Source organism: Lepidochelys kempii, chromosome 18 (genome assembly GCF_965140265.1).
Source record: "Lepidochelys kempii isolate rLepKem1 chromosome 18, rLepKem1.hap2, whole genome shotgun sequence".
NCBI classification, from domain to species: domain Eukaryota; kingdom Metazoa; phylum Chordata; order Testudines; family Cheloniidae; genus Lepidochelys; species Lepidochelys kempii.
Genome location: NC_133273.1, coordinates 16816843 through 16830805, shown reverse-complemented (window position 1 = coordinate 16830805; position 13963 = coordinate 16816843). Strand labels below are relative to the sequence as shown.

General features: G+C 46.0%; 1 protein-coding gene across 4 annotated transcripts; it reads left to right on the top strand.

Moving 5' to 3' along the window:
* The first annotated feature begins 246 nt into the window (after positions 1-246).
* TNFRSF18 (TNF receptor superfamily member 18) lies at positions 247-13229 on the top strand. Of its 4 annotated transcripts, none has more exons than XM_073316787.1 (6): positions 247-511; positions 3376-3519; positions 7014-7101; positions 7598-7695; positions 8756-8881; positions 10494-13229. In XM_073316787.1, exons 1-6 carry the CDS (start codon positions 346-348, stop codon positions 10634-10636), a joined length of 765 nt encoding a protein of 254 aa, XP_073172888.1. In that variant the 5' UTR covers positions 247-345; the 3' UTR covers positions 10637-13229. The 4 variants fall into 4 exon arrangements, with proteins under 4 accessions (XP_073172888.1, XP_073172890.1, XP_073172887.1 ...); XM_073316786.1 differs by lacking the exon at positions 247-511 and adding an exon at positions 2625-2948; XM_073316788.1 differs by lacking the exons at positions 247-511; positions 10494-13229 and adding exons at positions 2625-2948; positions 10290-10464.
* Positions 13230-13963: the final 734 nt, after the last annotated feature.

Genomic DNA, 13963 nt, shown 5'->3' with positions numbered 1-13963 from the left:
TTGAAAATGTCCTCCTGCTGCTTCCAGGATGCTCCATCCTTACTGCTGTCCTTTGTGAGTGGCCCCTTAACCCTGTCCTTAGTAGCAATTCCAGCTAGTTTGTACTGCGTCAAAATACAAAGCTTTGATGATGCGTCAATTTTCTCCCTGCCCCCTCCCCTTCGAAACAGAAACTGTGCGTAGAGGAAGAAAACCACATGTAGGCGGTAGCCATACATTAAAAAAAGTGCTCTGCCAGTTCAGAAAGCATCAGAGAGACAGGAGGCGCTTGGCAGGGGCAGAGCTGAAATAAGCCCAGCCAAGGTACCTGAGCTGTAGCAACTCACAGGGAGAGCAGCTTGAGATATGGCCAAGCAAAGAAGACTCTGTCTCCCCAGGCAGGGGATCTGCTTAGTTTTGTTGATGGACCTGTGGCTGCGGGTGGAGATGGCTCTGGCGACCGAGTGCTCCAATGATGAATTCAAAGTGGTGACCAAGGAGGGTATTACAAACTGCATCACGTGCAGCTCAGGTAAGGGGGTGAGGGAAGGTTCCTCTGTCTTGTCCACATTGCATGTTGACCACAGAATCAATAAACATAGGGAAGGCAAACTTCAGTGTGACAGGAGCAGCAGTGTGTGCAAAGGAAAGAAGAAGCAGGGGCTTCCCCCTTCTTGTTATCAGAGAGGGGCCTGAGCTGCAAAATTCAGACTAGATTTGTGTTCTTGTTTTTGAACCTGCTGGCACCCAAAGGTTGCCAGTGTGGGGCTCTCTGGATTTGGGTTGTCTCTTTGCAGGGATAGGAAAGAGCAGGCTGCAAAATTTGGATCTGGCTTTGGATGCAGGACCATCCCAAAGCTGAGGGGTGGTTTGTTTCGAGCATGCTGGCCACGCCCAGCTCTCATTAGGATTCGCTGCCAGATCTCTCAGCCAGCAGGGTAGTTGCATCCTCTGCATTTGAGCTAGAAATGCTCTAATTTGTGGGACCAAAAGTTGGAGAGCTGGATTCTCCCCCAGCCTTGCCCCTGGTGTTGCTATTCACGCCTTTGCAAAGTGGGTGTCAAATGCCACTAAATCATAATGCTTTGCACAGGCCTAAATGACAACCAAAGGTGCAAGGTAATAGGGACCCAGGCCCAGAGGCTCAGGGTCATTCCAAACTGTATACAGGTCTTAGGATGTTCATGGAAGAATGAAATTGGGATGTAGTGGAATCTCCATCACTTGTAGTCTTGAAGTCAAGATGGGATGTCTTTCTAAAAGATATGCTGCAGCTCACTCAGAAGTTATGGGCTTGATGCAGGAATTACTGGGTGAGGTTCTATGGCCTGTCTTATAAAGGTCAGACCAGGTGATCTCAATGGTCCCTTCTATCTTTAATATCTATAAATTGCCACACCACATCTAAGGTTCTTCTGGTCTGGTATCATGTCTATAACAGTGGCCAATGTTGTATGCTTCAGAGCAGTTAATTGCGCAATACACACAACTGCTGATCAACTGATGCTTGGAAGCACAAGTGTTGGAAGCCATTGTAAATTTTACCCTAGATGGTGTAACAGCAAATGCTGTTCTCATACAGAAATGGCAACATTATCAGCTGTGGTGTTCCATTTTTCTCGCAGGCAATTTTGCTGCCTAGACAAGGGTTTTGTTACATTATGTGACTGTGAGGTCAGATTCCGGACAAGTATAAAGGTGTGATGCTCGCACACAGTGAAGTACCCCTGTCCCACCCCACCCTAGCCTTTAAGTGAGTCACTGAGTCTCAGCACACTTTCCCAGTCTCACACATCCACCGCAGCCAGTCACACCTTTGAGCTGGCTGTCTCAGCAGAGAGGTCACAAAATGAGTGGGCCATGGAGACTAAATTCCCCGTCAGCCCCAGGGCAGCGCTGAGACACACTGGTGGGGCAGCGTGTGGGGAGATTGCTTTGCAGTTGCTGTCCATGCTGCCCCTGTTCTGTGCATGGAGGGTTTCAGGTCCCCAGGGCAGTTTGCCAATCCAGCCTCGTTCACCAAAGGTAAAATTCAGACGAAAGAGGTGGGTAACCTCAGGCCAGCCAATGGCAGCTCAGCCCACCCCAGGGCCTTTATCCTACAAGGTGCTGAGTGACTTGAGTTGGCTGCAAATTGAGGGTGGTCAGGAATGGTTCATTAGTAGCCCGTAATTCACAGGCTTTTTATGTACAGAACAAAGTATTCTAATCTCTCTTTGTTCCTGCAGCTCATTTTCTTTACATGCTGAAGTAATTCCATTAGTTTTGCTCCAAACCATCCAAGAATTGAAAAAATAAAAGGGGCCAATGAGTGACAGGTGAATTGAGGAGTATCAGGTGAATCCTCCTGTACATTCCAGCATCAGCTCAGGAAATCGCTGATGCCTGACCGCTGCCACACACCTTTTTGTTTGACGTCCTGTTGCACTAATCTGTACTTTCCCTGTTTCGCCCTTGATGTTACCCAACTGCTGGGCAAACATGCAATTCTCTTTCCTCTAAATAGCCCCCTTGGGCCTGGTGTGACAAGCCCTGGCCCTAGCTTATGTGATCAGTCTTTCATTTTGATGACCTCTGGAGTCTCTCATCATTCATTTTTCTGTTCCGTTTTGTTTTAAAGGGTGTCAAAAATTAGAGATGGGAACGAGTTGTGGAGTTCAGATCTAGATTTGGAGCTGAGCTTCTCCCAATTTGGAAGGCAGAGGGGGTTGGCTCTCTGGTTTGACTCTGTGTGAATTTATTTTGGAAGCAAATGTCTGAATGCCAGGGAGGGGCAGGGAATGAGAACTATGGCACTGGTGGTCTGGAATCCTGCGGGCAGCCCTCTGACACAGGGCTTTGCCCGACTATGCAGGGCTTCGCCAACAGACTGGAAGCCCAAGGGCTGAACGCAGAGCCCGTTCCTGTGCGGTGTTCCCTTTGGTCATGCAGCACCCATCACCTCACAGTACTGAGGCCTGAAATTTGCAGTAAGTACCAGTGGACTGCAACTGCCTGCATTTGTAATATGATGCATTGCATGCTGGGACTCTCTGGCTGCATTTTCCATTAAAGGTGGGGACAGCCAGGGACTTCTGGGGGTTACCTTTGGCCCCAGGGTTCACCTACCCTAACAACATACTTGGCTCTAGGAATCCCAGTGTGCTGGAGGAGTCACAGTGGGTCAGATTCTCCACAGTTTACCTCAGTGCCACCCCACTGACTGAAACAGAGTCCTTCTGGATTTCCACCCGCGTAACTGAGAGAGTGTTTGGCCCCATGTCTATATATCCTTCCCAGAGGCACCCTCCTGCCTAGAAGGAGGTTCTCCAGCATCACCCAGTAATGCCCATGGTTAAATAGCAAGAGCCAGTTTCTGGTCTCTGTTATACCAAGTCTAACTCTTTGCTTTCCTAGTGACACTCGGCCTTTCGGATCCATGCCCTGACATCCTGAAACCGACCTGTAAGTGTAGTCTTGGGTACCAGTGTAGTAATCTTCCATGTACGACCTGCAGGCCACTCCCTCAGTGCAAGGCGGGGACGGAGCTGAACAAATCAGGTAACTATAGGAATGCAAATGAGTCTGTCAAGTTGAGCTCCATGAAGGTGGGGAGGGGCGTCAGTCAGCAGACATTGTACATACGTCCTCTACACGGGTGCATTCTGGAAGCTGCCCGGTGGTAAGGAGGAGATGGTTCAGCAAGCCAACCATCAGCTTCGAAGTGGCTGAAGTCCATGAAGAAAACAATTCAGATCCTGAAAAAAAAAAAAGAAAAAAATTATTTGCTAGCTCTTTCTGGGCTACTTTGCAGTTCTAAAATGATGGTAATGGCAGGGCAGGAGGGGAGTTGTGAAAATTTTACCTCAAAAGATGTGTTTTTTGCAGCCAAACAGGCAAAATGTCAAAATTCTTCACATTTCACTGCAAAAACTCGTCTCTAGTATTTTACTCTATAATAAGATCATCTTTGTGTGTTCAGCAATTACACTGAGGAGCGTAATATAAAAATGATGAATGGACAGAGTGAAAATTTGGCCGGATTTCACTCCAAAAGAGTCCTCTTTCTGATTGTAAACCAACCAAATGCATGGGGTTGGAGGGGAGGGGTCATTACATGGATCCAATTTCATGAAGTACCAGGTTTCAAATCTAATTGCTAATATTTTGCACAGCTCTGGAGCATAACAGCGAGTATGCAAAGAAGGGAAATGAAAAGGGAACTAAAAAACCAGAATAGATGAAAAAAAGGTGGAATAGCAGGTTTTAATTTAGCAGCCAATCATAGTTTAACAATGGGGAGATAGGGTGGTGTTGTGGTTGAGGCATTGGCCTGAGACCTAGAAGATGTGGACTCGAGTCCCAGCTCAGCGACATGCAGGCTTCTTGGGCAGGGCCAGCTGGCTCTACCGTTTTCGCCGCCCCAAGCTGTGAAAAAACCTGTCGCCACCGAATTGCCGCCGTGGATGGTGGAACGGATAAGCTGCCGCCGAATTGCCGCCACTGCGGAAACTCTGCCGCCCCTTTCTGACGGCCGCCCTAAGCACTTGCTTGGAACGCTGGTGCCTGGAGCCGGTCCTGTTCTCGGGAGACCTTGGCGGGAAAAACATTTAATCTCTCACTGCCTTATTTTTTATGGATAAAAGAAAGATAATGATACTTCCCTATCTCGCAGGGTGGGTTGACCTGATGGCTCTGTAAATATGCAAGATGTGCTCAGAAATTATAGCGATGGGGCCCAAACAAACAGGTGGATTTTAGGAGGGGGCTGATTCAAATCCCATTAAAGTCAAGTGTAAGATATGCATTGATTTCATTTTGAAATTTTCAAAATGTCCCATTTTGGTTTCTTAAGTCTAAACATTTAGACTAAAAAAGGGGTGGGAGGGAAGGTCAAAATTGGAATGGAACATTTTGAAATGATGGAAACGAAACATTACATTTGACCCGAAATGAAGTGTTATTTCATTTTCTCTCTACAACATCCCAAACAATAGCGCTCCCACTACCTCGTCTTAGGGGACTAGTCTACAATCTAATGGATCTCCCTCCTCAGGGGTTTCTCCTAATGTCCATCTTAAAGTGCTCCTTTCTTACATTCATCCCATTCCCCCAAGTCGTAGAAATGCAGAGCTGGAAGAAACCTGAGAGGTCATCAAGTCCAGCCCCCTGCCCTGTGGTAGGACTAAGTAAACCTAGACCATCCCTGACAGGTGTTTGTCCAACCAATTATTACAAATCTCCAGTGATGGGGATTCCACAAGCACCCTCGGAAGCCTAGTCCAGCGCTTAACTACCCTTAGAGTTAGAAAGTTTTCCCTACCATCTAACCTAAATCTCCCTTGCTGCATATTAAGCCCATTACTTCAATTGACATGGAGAACAATAGTTCACCATCCTCTTTATAACAGCCCTTAACATATTGGAAGACCCTCTCCCCCCCGTCCTCTTTTCTCAAGACTAAATATGCCCTGTTTTGTTAACCTTTCCTCATAGATCAGGTTTTCTAAACCTTTTCTCATGTCTGTTGCTCTCCTCTGGACTCTTTCCAATTTGTCCACATCTTTCCTAATGTGGACAATTTCCTCCTGTGTCTTACATACCACACTCCCCTTAATACACTGCAGAATATTGGCCTTTCTCACAGTTGCATCACGTTGTTGACTCATATTCAGTTTGTGACCCTTACAATCCCCAGATCCTTTTCTGCAGAGCTAACACGTAGCCAGTTATTGCCCATTTTGTATTTGTGCATTTGATTTTTCCTTCCTAAGTGAAGTACTTTGCCCTTGTCTTTATTGAATTTAATCTTGTTGATTTCAGATCAATTCTCCAATTTGTCAAAGTCATTTTGAATTCTAATCCTGTCCTTCAAAGTACTCGCAACCTCTCCAAGTTTGGTGTCATCTGCATATCTTATAAGCATGCTATCCACTCTATTATCTGAGCCATTAATGAAAATATTGAATAGTACTAGACCTAGGATTGATCTCTGTACGACTCCCTTCCAATTTAGCAGTGAACCATTGATAACTACTCTTTGAGTACAGTCTTTCAACCAATTGTGCACCAACCTTATAGTCATTTCATCTAGACCACACTTCCCAAGTTTGCTTATGAGAATATGTGGGTCTGTGTCAAAAGCCTTACTAAAATTAAGGTATAGTATGTCTATTGCTTCCCACCTGTCCACTAGCCCAGTAACCCTGTCAAAGAAGAAAATTAAATTGATTTGGCATGATTTGTTCTTGACAAATCTATGCTGGCAATTTCTTCTAACCATACTGTCCTCCAGGTACTTGCAGATTGATTGTTTATTAATTTGTTCCAGTGTCTTTCCAGATATTAAGTATCGGGGGTAGCCATGTTAGCCTGTATCCACAAAAACAACAAGGAGTCCGGTGACACCTTAAAGACTAACAGATTTATTTGGGCATAAGCTTTAGTGGGTAAAGAACCACTTCTTCAGATCCATGCATTTTTTACCCATGAAAGCTTATGCCCAAATAAATCTGTTAGTCTTTAAGATGCCACTGGACTCCTTGTTGTTTTTCAAGGTATTGAAGTTAGGATGACCAACCTATAATTTCCCAGGTCCTCTTTGTTCCCCTTTTTAAAGACAGGCACTGTGTTTGCCCTTTTCCAGTCTTCTGGGACCTCACCTGTCCTCCATGACTTCTCAAAGATAATGGCTAATGATTCTGAGACTGCTTCAGCTAGTTCTTTAAATAACCTAGAAAAAATTTCATCAGGTCCTGCCAACTTGAATACATCTAACTTATGTAAATATTCTACTGGTTCTTCCCTATTTTGACTTACATTCCTTCTCCTTTGTTGTTAATATTAATTGTGCTGAGTATCTGATCTCCAATAACCTTTTTAGTGAAGACTGAAACAAATAGGCATTAAACCCCTCTCTTTCTTGATATCATCAGTTATTAGCGCTCCTCTCCATTCTCCATATTTACTCTGAAATGTTTGAAGATGGACCATACTTGTCTTCCTATGCAGCAATGCTGCCTCCCAGAAGTAATCCCCTTTCTTTTCTCTCCTAGGCACTGATCACTTCAAATTCACCTGTGAACCCTGTAAAAATGGAACCTATTCTGACACTCTGAACAGCTGTTGTAGGCCTTGGACTAAGTATGTATTTATGGATAGATCTCTTCTTTGGCAATATTCATGATACACACCTCAAGTGGTTAATTTTAAATTTTTTTAAAAAATTAAAGCCACAGTAATTAATTATCCAAGAGTCTGCTGGGTTACTATTACAGGTGTTTTTGCTTGGCAGGATATCACATAAATCTTTTCTTTGGTTTTGTACCCAACCAATCTTAAAGTGAAACTTGGGGAAATAAAAAAAAACCCACATTTTTCACCTACTTTCAGGTCAAAGCCACAAATTGACCCAAGCATGGATACAGTTTGAAACTGGGTCTGGGTGGGATTGAATCTTAACAAGCTTCTCAGCAGAACTGGTCCAGTGTATCCAGCCAGAGCAGCCATAATTTGGCCAGTTGTGCTCTAAAGAAATAAAAAATACAGGAAAGAGAGACAGGTGGAGTGGGAGAGAAGGCAGAAGCCGGGGACAGAAACAGAGAGAGACGTTCTTAACAATGCTTTGCCTTTTTCTTAGCTGTAAGAATTCTGGATTACGAACAATCAGGCCAGGAAATCATACCCATAATGTGGAATGTGGCATTTTCGGAGCTGTGACCCCAGTTCAGCAGCAAGGTACATCCTGGATGGCAGATCATTTACTTCAGACTCTTCCTTTCCTCAAGGCATTTAAGATCATGATCCCCAGACAAAGGCCCGATCCTGGGTTTGTGCCATCATGGTTGCTTGGCATGGAAGAAATAACCCTTGAGTTCCCTGTGGTATTTATGAAGCAGCATGAATTGCTGAGAAGCCCAGATTTAAACATCATGAAACATTGCTAACAATAATAACCATCAAAGGGTCAGGAGGAGAAATGTAGGGGTGGTAATAGAACTGTTCCTTAGCAAACAGCTTATCAGAGTTTTCCATCCGGCATCTGCTGCTCTTTAATAGGGCGCTCTCAAGAGACACAACTTAGCAGTTCATCACCCACATTCAAATTTCTGTCTGCTCTGACTTCCCCACCATGTGCCAGTTGTCGGTCCCACTCACCCAGATGTCAATTAGCAGCAGACCCCGGAAACTCAAGTTACTAATGGGGAAAAATATTGACCCCCATCCTGACAGGTACCAAGCATCTCTGATGGGGTCCTGAATGCCCTCAGCTCTCAGAGATCATTGGAGTTGAGGGGCCTCAGCAGCACCAGGCCCTTTGTATGCAGATATCTTAATTTCTACTGGGCCAGGTCACTGGAGCTGCAGGAAGGGTAAACATTTGGTCCACTGTATGTTGTGTTCCTTCAGGGAAACCCTAGGCTGGGTTTGACTTGCACCCTGTGACACTCCATTGAAGCCAAAAGTAAATGGATGAAAGATAGTGCCAGAGACATACTAGGTCCTCATTACAACACAGAGAGAGGAGGACGCTCGTGTTTAAGCAATGTAGAGATCATGCATGCTACCCAAAAACAATGATCTCCTGCACACATGATCCCAGGCCAGTTCTGACCTTTGTGATTAATAACCCGTACTATGGTTTTCCCTTTCCTAGTTCCCCGTCTGACTCAGACGTAGATTAACACACTGCTCCCTCATTTCCTTGGAAGCGTTGGCTTCCCTGTAGCACAGGGCTGGGCTGTGGGTCATGTGATCCATGGCCATGTATTTCATTTCATCCCCCCCTGCTCATCAGATTCCAAGTACACCACCATCCTGGCGATATTGACTGCACTGGGTGTATTCATTCTCATCCTGATGACTTTCTTCCTGCACCTTTGCTTATGGACGCTGAAGAAAGAGAAACTCCACATCATTGAAGGTCAGTGCATCTGTATGGACTATTTCATGGTAGCTGAAGGGAAGAAGGCATGGGTCAGTGGCTAAGGCCCTGTGGACTTGGTAGATCTGGGTCAGTTCCCTGCTCCACCATTGACTTCTTATGTGACCTTGGGTAAACCACTTCAGTTTATGTCTACACTGCAATCAGAGGTGTGATTGCAACTTAGGTTGGCACACTCACGGGATCCTTAATCTAGCTAGCAAGGCTTAAAAAAGCTGTCAAGAGGTGTGCAAACCCTTCAGCGCAGGCTGTGCAAACCCACTTGGAACAGTGGCTATGTACTCACATTGCTAGCTCATGCTGTCGAGTCTTCGTTGCTATTTTCAGCTATGCTGGCTAGATTAAAGCTAGCGTGAGTAGCCAACCTGAGCTGAAAATCACACCTCTGAGTGCAGTGTAGACATGCCCTAAACCTGTCTGTGCATTTATCTCCCCATCCCTTCCTCAGAGGGATATTGCAAAGGTAAATATGCTTAGGGCGGAGAGCTGCATGGGGACCAGGTAGATATAGATGTGATGTGTGTCCTGAAGCAGACACTCTGGATGCATAGGCATTGTTTCCTGGTTTGCTTACACAGCAGCAACCAGCAGGGAGAGGGGCTGGTTTTGTGTGTTTATGCTGTGTGCATAAGTATTTGTGGCCTGCAGGGTGTGTGACTGTGCGAGGAATGAACAAGCAAAGATTATACTGCCCGCTCTTCTAAAAGTATAATATAGTTCAGAATCTTGAGCTGGACTTAGGCTTAACCTATAACAGACCCCACCCAACACCGAGGGTCAGATTTTCGTTTGCATGAAGGCACTAGATAGTGCCGTAGCAGTGCAATGGGGCTCTTAAGTGGAGGTAAATACATTCACACACAGTCCAAGGCCCCCTTACCCAGTCTGAGCAATACAAAGGGGCCTTAAGTGTCTACACTGCGAAAAAAGCCCTCTTGCAGTGAGTCTCAGAGCCCAGGTCAACTGACTCGGGCTCATGGGAGTCACTCTGCGGGTCTAACCATAACAGTGTGGAGTTTGGGCTTGGGCTGGACCCTGGGCTCTGAAACCTGGTGTTTGGGGGAGCAAGTCAGAGCCCGAACATACACCCTGCTATATTTTGCCCAGGTTCTGAGACTCACTTCCATGAAGGGTTTTTCTGCAGTGTAGACACACTCTTAGTGTCAGTCAGAATCTGTCCCAGTATTATGGACAACGATCCAATCGTGTCCTTTCAAGGCTCATGATCCATCCACTTGAGGGCAGAAATGAGGCAATCCCTGGCTGAGGGCCTATCATGGGGGTCCCCTAAGCATCCTACTTTCCGGCAGACATTCCAAAACAGGAGGTACTAGCTGTTGTGTTGAGGTGTATAGCGCATAGTATAGATTTTCCATGTCGGTTGCAGCACTTGAGATCTTTGTGGGCCTCACCTGGACTCATTCCAAGTTCTGAGGCGATACGATACCTTAACATCTCCGGGTGGACAGCAAGAGTAGGCTCATTCATCGCTGAACGTGGTGCACCTGTCAGACACCCGTGAAATGCTGCTTCCCATTCCTTACAACCGCAACCCTAATGTCTGCTCCTTCCCTGGGGGTGCTCCCTACAGAGCCTGATCATCCCAGCATTCTGCTGCCACCGACGTGCCGCCTGGTCGAAGATACTTACAGCTGCCAGTTCCCAGAGGAAGAACATGGAGGCAAAATCGCTGAAGGAAAACTCTCTTATTGCCCTAGTGTGGGGCCACACTGAAGTTGCAGATGGAGTGAGAGTTGCTGCCAGAGGAGCAGAGCTGGGCTTGTCAAATGTAGAGCAGAGCGGGACAAAGGGGCAATTTTAAACATAGCAGCAAGAAGTGGGCTTTTGTAACAGATTTTGTGTTAGAAATTGAGGAACCACTAACTCAAGCTGACATTTAGTGCAGCCAGAATCTCAGCTCTATGTTCCTCCTTTTCTGAGCCCAAGTCCTCCTGAACTCAGTCCGGGACTAGAATATCTGGCTCTGATTTTCCCCTGGGCATCCTCTGCTCATGACCCTCCCTTACTGTGCTGCATTTCCGTGGTGTGTCAGGGTCTCTCCATGAGGCCCTACAGTTGCCTCTCTCCTGGCCATGTGAGTATGTCCCTGGGGAACTTAACTGAAGTTTTCATCAGGTGTTTTACCAAGGTGGCACATGTGTCTGTAGGACATATATGAAGGGAGTGAGGGGGGCAAAGTGTGGCTAAAGGAGCATTTTTAGTCTGCAATACTGCAGTCAACCATATTGTATTCCACTCGCCCCGTATTGCCTTCCATTGGTAGGTGAAATGGGGAGCTCTCTCTGAATCTGTGAAACGTTTTGCTCTCGGGTGGAAACAGGATTTCCTTGATGCTTTTGCTGATGGCGCAAATCTCAGTGCACAGCTCTTGTCCCTGTATAGTTTCCAGTCTGAGGCTACGTCACTTAACATGTCTGTGGGCCCTGCTCTGGAGACAATCAAAGGCCCTTGTGTTTGTTTGCAGAGATTCTTGCAGCAGAGCAAGAGCCTTGGCTTAGCGATAGGAGAACATGGGGGTGTTTTGGGTTCCATGACACCTCAGGGAACATTTGTTTTTTGCCATGGAAGCCATTTTTGTTTCAGGAATAGTCAATTAAAAATACAATCAAAAACCCAACCTGAGGCCTATTTACAAACCATAAAGAATCTGCTTTGTAAATAATTCTCACCCAGCTTCTAAACAAAACAAAGGCCAGGACTTGCACTTTTGGGCAGGGCCAAGGGAAAACTGTGCCGCCAAGATCTAGCTCCTCGGCTGGTATAGACCGGAGAAGTGCAATGGACAAGACCAGCAATTTCAGTGGGGCTACGCTGATGTACGCCAGCTGCAGATCCAGCCCCAGAAGTTTTGAATTATGTTAAACTAGAACCCCAGATTTTCATAGAGTACCACCACTGGTAGAATGAATCCCTTCTGCCTTAATTTTAAAGGCCAAATCCTCATCTTTGTGGTCAATCTCCTTCACCGGAGCTACTTTGCATTAGCAAAGGATGTGATCTTTTGGCTAAGACTCAGTGTCTTTCTTTGACACCATCCGAGTGCTATGTAGTTTCCTAGCCCTGCCCTCCTCCCCCTGCCCCCTTCCAGGAAAGACCGATAACTTTGGAGACAAATCTCTTGATGACTAAAAACTCCCTGAGCCAGGATGAGGTTTTGAGTCAGAGTTCATACAAAGAAAATGCAAATACCACCTACCTCAAACCAGGACGTCAATTTCCTCCTCTGATTTTTGGCAAGATAATGAAGTTAGGCCTATAAGTTAAGGCAAGCACTGGAAATATTAATGCATGGTGAATAGAAATTTGCATTTTTCTGTTAAATGATAATAAACTGTGTTATCCTTAGCTGTACAGACATGTAAAAAGAATGTAATGCAGTCCCATTGATAAGGCCTGCTCAACAGAGGCATCTCATATTTTGAAAGCAATTCTGTACGTCTCTACAATTCCTGATCACACATTCTGTAATCATTTGGGTGGATCATTGGATTCCTCACACTGACACTTTCCATAATTTCAGTGTGTCACCTTCATACTGCCAAAGCAGAGTTCTATGGGGATTTATTGTTCTAACATTATTTTGCTTGCTTCCTTTTGTGTGAACTACCGAATGTTGTGATTTGGTGCAGTAACTGTAAGAGTGAAATCAGGTGGGAATGATTGTGAGTTATAGCACAGGATGAGAAGTCTGGACTCCTAATGCTGCCACTGGCTTGGTATCTAGCCTTGGGCAAGTCACTTAACCTCTTTGTGTCTTGGTTTCCATATCTGTAGTAGAGGCATTGTGTGACATAACTGGTGTTTGTAAAGCATTTGATGTTTCTCTAACGCCTTTTGAAGTATCATTCTTACTCAGGAAAAGCACTATTTACCCTTGCACCCTCCACCCACCACCTTGTGAAATTTGACCAGTTCCTCATTAATTCTCCAGCATTTACCATGACGCTCACGGGTGCGGCTAAATCACATCAGCAAAATTATAAAAACGAGGACGAGAACGGGGTTTTGTTCTGCTCCAGCTGTGGAATGTACAGACCCACAGCTGGGGTGGGAGGTGAGGTGAGTGGGAGGAGCCAGAGGGAACGGACCCCAAAGGGTGACTTTGCCTTTGTCAAAGAGTTTATATTCTGGTGCACTTCATGGCTTTGAGCTATCACTACCCTTGCTACGGTTAAAGTGAATGTCCTCCTTGTTCCAACTTGCCAGCTAAGCAAAGGCTGTTGCTGCTGCCCCAGGTGTGAGTGTTTGGAAGCTGTCATTCTGTGCATTGCCTTTCCTTTAGACAGCCGTTTTGTTTATTATGTATGTTTTTTTAAAAAAAAAAAATCTTCTTGTGACCTTTTGTAAAGGCAAAATAAACATTAGCTCTGACTAATAAATCAATGGAGCTGATCTGAATTGAGCCAAGATTCAGAACAATTGTGGGGTTTTGGGTGGCTGTTTTCTGTTCGTTTTTAAATTCTCTTCTTTTGGTGGATTTATCTCCGTGCTCTTGATAGGACTGAATAAGTTTTCTCCACACAGCTCTTCCATATACACCTGGCTTCTACCCTTGCACACCCCCTGCTATTCCATTCCTGTGTCCAGGGCCAGATTCACCATTAGGCTAAAAAGGCTATAGCCTTAGGCCCTCTTATGTTTACTCTTCCTGGTCAGGCGGGGGCACGGCCAGGGCCGGGTAACGGTGAGCAAGCTTGCTCACGCAGCCCTGCTGGAGAGTTCCTGCCAGCAGGAAAGGCAAAGCAGCCCCCTGCGGCTTGGCAGGAGCTCAGGCAGCACCGCTCTGCAGGAACACACCGCCAGGGATCCGGTTAACACTGGTGACCGGACACTAAAAATCCGGTTACCACAGGAACCCGTGCCAGCCGTGGCATTGCCCCCTCCCCACCCCACTCCCAGACCCTCCGACTTCCGATTTCTCCTGATCTTTGCTTAGCTGTCAGGAAGGGAAGAAGCTCCCTCTGTCCCTCTCCTCTGCTGAGGCTGGCACTGGGTCCTAGTGCTCGTCACCGTCATCTTCTGTGTGTGCTGGGTCCCGTT

Bases quoted from the DNA above. Each gene is read 5' to 3' on its own strand.
- TNFRSF18 (XM_073316786.1), top strand. From the start codon at position 2,732: ATGTCTGAATGCCAGGGAGGGGCAGGGAATGAGAACTATGGCACTGGT. The intron at 2,949-3,375 runs GTAAGTACCAGT...TTGCTTTCCTAG, and splicing joins ACTGAGGCCTGAAATTTGCA to TGACACTCGGCCTTTCGGAT. The intron at 7,102-7,597 runs GTATGTATTTAT...CCTTTTTCTTAG, and splicing joins TGTTGTAGGCCTTGGACTAA to CTGTAAGAATTCTGGATTAC.